Source organism: Saprolegnia parasitica (genome assembly GCF_000151545.1).
Source record: "Saprolegnia parasitica CBS 223.65 unplaced genomic scaffold supercont2.27, whole genome shotgun sequence".
Lineage (NCBI taxonomy): Eukaryota > Oomycota > Saprolegniomycetes > Saprolegniales > Saprolegniaceae > Saprolegnia > Saprolegnia parasitica.
The window spans coordinates 161380-166365 of NW_012156421.1; the positions used below are offsets into that span (position 1 = coordinate 161380).

Consider the following 4986-nt stretch of genomic DNA (forward strand, 5'->3'; position numbering starts at 1 on the left):
GTCAAGGAGCGTCTCACGGTAGTCGAAAAGCTTGGCGCGCCTATGATAATATGGTGCTTATAAGCATGCTGCATATCGTTGGGTAGAGTAGATCGAGTTGCGTACATGGAGAAGAGGACTTCCTCGTCTTCCTCACCCGAGACGACCTCGACTTCGTTGAGCTTGACGACGGGCTCGAAGTAAGCCTGCGGCTCCTCCGACTCGCCCGTCTCGACGCCGGCGTCTTCGTGGTCCTCGGCCTCCTCGGCGGCGACCGCGGCCGCAGTCTCGTGCTTGACTTCTTCAGTGGACATGTTGCTCCTTCGCGTTGAAATGAAAAATACTATCGGCTGATACAAACGCCAAGTATCAAAATCCCGCCGCCGCCGCCGCCTCTGCCCCAAAAGCGCAAGCCAATCCTCGCATTGATTTCGCGACATTTCTGCCAATCAAACGCGCGTATTCCCCCCACCGCTCATATCGGGTTTAAATTTTTGAGCCCCTCGTATTTAAATAGCTTGCCAATTGTATGTAGCGCGGCCTGTGCCTTTTAAATTGGCGGCCGTTGTATTTTTCTCGAAGTCTCTCCCTTCGCGCCGCCACGTATCCGGATGCTCGGGCCTTGGCTAAATGCACGCCATTTGAATCCTACGCTGGTCATGATCTGCTTCACGTGCCAAGAATGGACCCGAGCGCATATGCCGAGAGAGAACATTGGCGTATATTGCTGGAGTCAGCTCTACTCTCTACTCGATAGCATACCACCAAACGTGCAGGCGATATCGTGCTATTCGCGTTACGCTTTGCTGGCATTGAAGGGTTGCAGTCCAACAACGTCATGTACCGTGGGGTTTGTCCCACGTACAGCACCGTTTTCAACCGTCTTTCTTCGCTTACATGTCCCGCCGTCGGTTGAAACACTTGGTGGATCGAGTACGATTCTCGCTCGAGTGCCCAAGCACTAATTGTGCATAGTGTCATTGGGTTGCACGCGCCAAAATCACACCACTTGCTCGTCTATCGCAGACGTGAAAAGGCGTGAGAAGACGACATCATTGCTTTCTCACGTCGTTCATGAGATGAATTGCCACTGCAATAATGCAGCTCAGAGTCTAACTCAGAGTCATCGCCGGAAGTTGGGTAGATTTAGCCTCAATCAAAAAGATCGTCACTTCGTGTCTCGAACCGCGTCCCAGCCGCAAGTTGCACCGGTGAAAACTCAAAATTGAGTACCTTCCGTTGAGCTAAAAAAAGGAAGAATTGAGTTGAGTGCCTAGTCACGGAAGGAAGATTGTATTCGAGCGACGATGCAACTGCCCGTGGGCGTCGAAGACGCGATCTCGCGCGTGCTCCCGTCCGAGGACGTGCTCGACCGCGCCGAGTTTGACTGCGTCGAGTTCATCAACCGCAACTTCCCCGACGAGTCGTCGCTTGCCGACATCGAGCCCTTTGTGAGCCGCCTCAACGGGCGCATGAAGGAGCTCGACGAGAACCTCTCGCACGCATCCCAGGAGCAGTCGCTGGCCGCGCACCAGGCGCTGGCCGACCTCAAGGAGGCGCAGAAGGCAGTCTCGCAGCTCTATACCAAGATCTACGACATTCGCGGCAAGGCCGAGCAGTCCGAGGTCATGGTGCAAGAGATCTGCCGCGACATCAAGCAGCTCGACTACGCCAAGCGCCATCTACAGACATCGATCACGGCGCTAAAGCGTCTGCACATGCTCGTGACGGCGGTCGACCAGCTCGAGTACATGGCGTCGCAGCGGCTCTACAAGGAAGCCGCGAGTCTCATGGAAGCCGTCAACAGCCTCTTTACGCACTTTGAGGGCTACACCAAGGTGAGCAAGATCATGGAGCTGCAAAAGTCGGTCAATGCGATCCGGCTCGACCTCGAGACGCAGATCTTTGGCGACTTCCAGGTCATTGGACCCCTCGCGTCCGTCGACACGATCGCCAAGGACGAGGCCGAGATGCAGCACATGTTCAAGAACCTCACGACCGCGTGCGCTGTCGTGTCGGCGCTCGGGCACGAGACGCGCGCCAAGCTCGTCACGACCTTCTGCACGGAGCAGCTCGTGGTACGACATATCTGATGTCGTCCGTTATCTCGACCTATGTTCTACTAGCCATACGAGAAGGAGTTTGGCGGCAAGGCCCACGCCGGTGGCCTCGGCAACATTGATGCGCGCTTTGCGTGGTTCTTCCAGCTCATCGCGGCCATCGAGACGCGCATGGAGGCCATCTTCCCCGTGCACTGGCAAATGAGTCGCCGCCTTTGCCTCTTCTTTTGCGAACGCACGCGCGTGCACCTCTTGTCGCAGCTCGGCGCCGTCGGCTCGGACGAGCTCGATGTCACGTCGCTCCTCAAGGCGCTTCAAAAAGCACTGCTCTTTGAGCGCGAAGTCGTCCAGCGCTACGAGGTACGAGTCGATCCATCACGAATATGCGTCGCGTCATCCAATCCATTTGCGCAGGGCGAGGCCGACGAGAGCCGCCCCGAGCTCAACGAGAAGGGTCAGCTCATCGACCCGGCGTCCGCTGAGGGGATCAAGCGCCGGCTGTTGCGGCAGAAGCGCGTCGCCGAGCAAAAGGCCATCCGTGCCGAGCTCCAGAAGAAGGCGACGAACGAAGAGCACATGGGCGTGGGCCACGAGCACGAAGAGACGATTCCGTCGCTCCAAGGCGTGCTCTCGCGAACCTTTGATCCGTACATGACGGCGTACGTTGCACTCGAGCGTAAAAACATGGTAGCCTTGATCGTCGTACATTATTGAAAGGTTGATCGAGTCGCGTAGGAAGCGATGCTCCACGAGGTCATGGGATCGGAGCTCGTCGACCGCAACGGCGCATTGCCCGTCTTTTCGTCGTCGGTCAACATGTTTGCGTACATTCGCAACAGCGTCAAGCGCTGTACGGCGCTCACGAACGGCCAAACCTTCTTTGATTTGCATCTCGAGTTCAAGCACTGCGTCTCGCTGTACGCGCAGCGCCTGCTCGCCAAGTTGCCGGCGTTCGCGGTCAGCGACACGGCGTCGGCGACTGCGGCCCGCTGGCGTCTCGCCGACAAGCAAGAGGAAGAGCTCTGTTTTGTCATCAACACGGCCGAGTACTGCGCTGAAACTGTACTGGAGGATTTTCATGCGACATGTCTTCACCCGAGAACGCGTAGCTCCCGTCGCTTGAAGACGTGATCCGCGCCAAGATTGACCCGGCGTACACGGACGCGATCGAGCTCGCCAAGGAGACGGACACGTGCCACGACGTGGCGACCGCGGCCATGAAGTGCATCGTCCTCGGCCTCGACAACCTCCTCGACGACGAGTGGAGCAACATGCAGCGCGTGAATTGGGCCTCGTTTGAAAACGTCGGCGACGAGAGCGCGTACGTCATGGCGATCGCGGACAAGCTCCGGCCGTTCGTCCCGACGCTCCACAGCATGCTCTCGGGCTTGTATTTTACCAACTTTTGCGACAAGCTCGCGGCGGCGGTCGTGCCCAAGGTGCTTGGCAGCATCCTAAAGTGCAAGCGGGTGAGCGCCGTCGCGACGCAACAACTCTTGCTCGATGTGCATGCGCTCAAGATGCTCTTTTTGAACCTCCCGGCCATGGGCCGCGAAGGCGAAGTCGGTGGCGTCACAGTGCCCGCGCGCTACGCAAAGTTTGTCAACGCGGAAATGGCGCACGTCGAGGCGGTGCTCAAGCTCATTGGGACGCCGACCGAGATGCTCGTCGAGAGCTTCAAGATCATGTGGCCCGACGGCAACGCGGCCGACTTTCAGGCCATCTTGAACATGAAGGGGCTCAAGAAGGCCGACCAGCTGGTGCTCTTGGAGCAGCTCGGACTCCAGGCCGCGGTCCCCAAGCAGCGCAGCATGGCAGGTGTCGAAGAAAAAGTGACCGACATGACGGAAAGCTTGAAGACCAACATGCAGAAAATGGCGAAAGCGACCAACCCTTTCAACTACATGGGCTCGACCACAACACAGTAGCACTTCCTCTAAACGTAGCCAACGATGTTGTCGATCTTCATTGGATAGACGTACATACGTACATGCAGTTCCTACTGGCAGGCTGTACCGTGAGTCGATCTTGAGCTCGTACCCGTCTCTCGCATTGCCCTATACAGCTTAGACATTCTGTGTCAACCCGAGATGAGTCCTGCACTGCTTTTGTTTTGCTACTCGAAAGATAGCGGGGTGGTATCATGGCTCAGTTGGATGGATCGGCATGTACGCAGCCAGCATTCCGAGCATTCCGAGGACGTCGATGTGGCTGCTGTCGTGCGGTACGTGCTCGGATCCACCCCTTCTGCGTCGCCACCGATTCCATCACGCTGGGCGATATCGCGTCTACTTCGGGACCAGCTCAATTTCGTCGGGCGAAAATCAGGCCGGCTCGTCATTCGTAAGCGCGACTGCTTTTGTACGCCAAGATGGCCGCATCGGTGGTGTCGCTTGACGCGGTGCACCAAGAGCATGAAGACAGTCGAGACATCGTAGCAGCTACCACAATGACGTTGCTTTGATAGCCTGGTACAACATGTCGCCTGCGTAGATAGCCACTGTGCCAGGTATACAAGTCGACTCTATTCATTGCATGCGTTCGTGTTCGTGAGCTCCATGCGCATTGGAGCAAGAGTGGGTTGCATCTCCGAAGGATTTCGTCGTCAAGCGTTTGCCTGGTGCTTGATGCAAGGAGCCAACATGGTTGTGACGTGGCAGGCTGTGGCGCTGTGATGGAGACGGGAATTCGAGCGAGGCGTGTGCATACACACCACAAGTCAAACCGATCGTGTCCAGTGGGATAGCCAATCACATCGCACGCTTTCCCGAAAGATCGCCAGATTCGTGCGTTGGTTGCGAATGCATTCAATAAACCCGGCATTTGCATACAAAACGCAAGACAAGATTAAAATTCAGAATTACAGGATTCTCAATTCTCGATTCTCAATTCCAGTTTTGGTGATTCGCATATCATTTCGCAACGAGCCCGCCTCTCGACATGCTCT

At 56.6% G+C, this 4986-nt stretch overlaps 2 protein-coding genes across 2 annotated transcripts in view; one reads left to right on the forward strand and one right to left on the reverse strand.

The window, feature by feature from the left end:
- Positions 1–293, reverse strand: part of SPRG_22197 (hypothetical protein) — a gene marked incomplete at both ends in the record, with an annotated part of 757 nt that extends 464 nt beyond the window's left edge. Inside the window, one exon of the mRNA XM_012346241.1 lies at positions 120–293. Coding sequence (XP_012201631.1) covers positions 120–293 — 174 coding nt within the window. The remainder of the gene's footprint in view (positions 1–119) is intronic.
- A 993-nt stretch (positions 294–1286) lies between these two features.
- SPRG_07353 (hypothetical protein) lies at positions 1287–3967 on the forward strand (the record flags this gene model as incomplete). Its single annotated transcript, XM_012346140.1, has 5 exons — positions 1287–2057; positions 2106–2399; positions 2454–2726; positions 2775–3101; positions 3149–3967. The coding sequence occupies 5 exons, from the start codon at positions 1287–1289 to the stop codon at positions 3965–3967; spliced, it is 2484 nt and encodes an 827-aa protein (XP_012201530.1).
- Positions 3968–4986: the final 1019 nt, after the last annotated feature.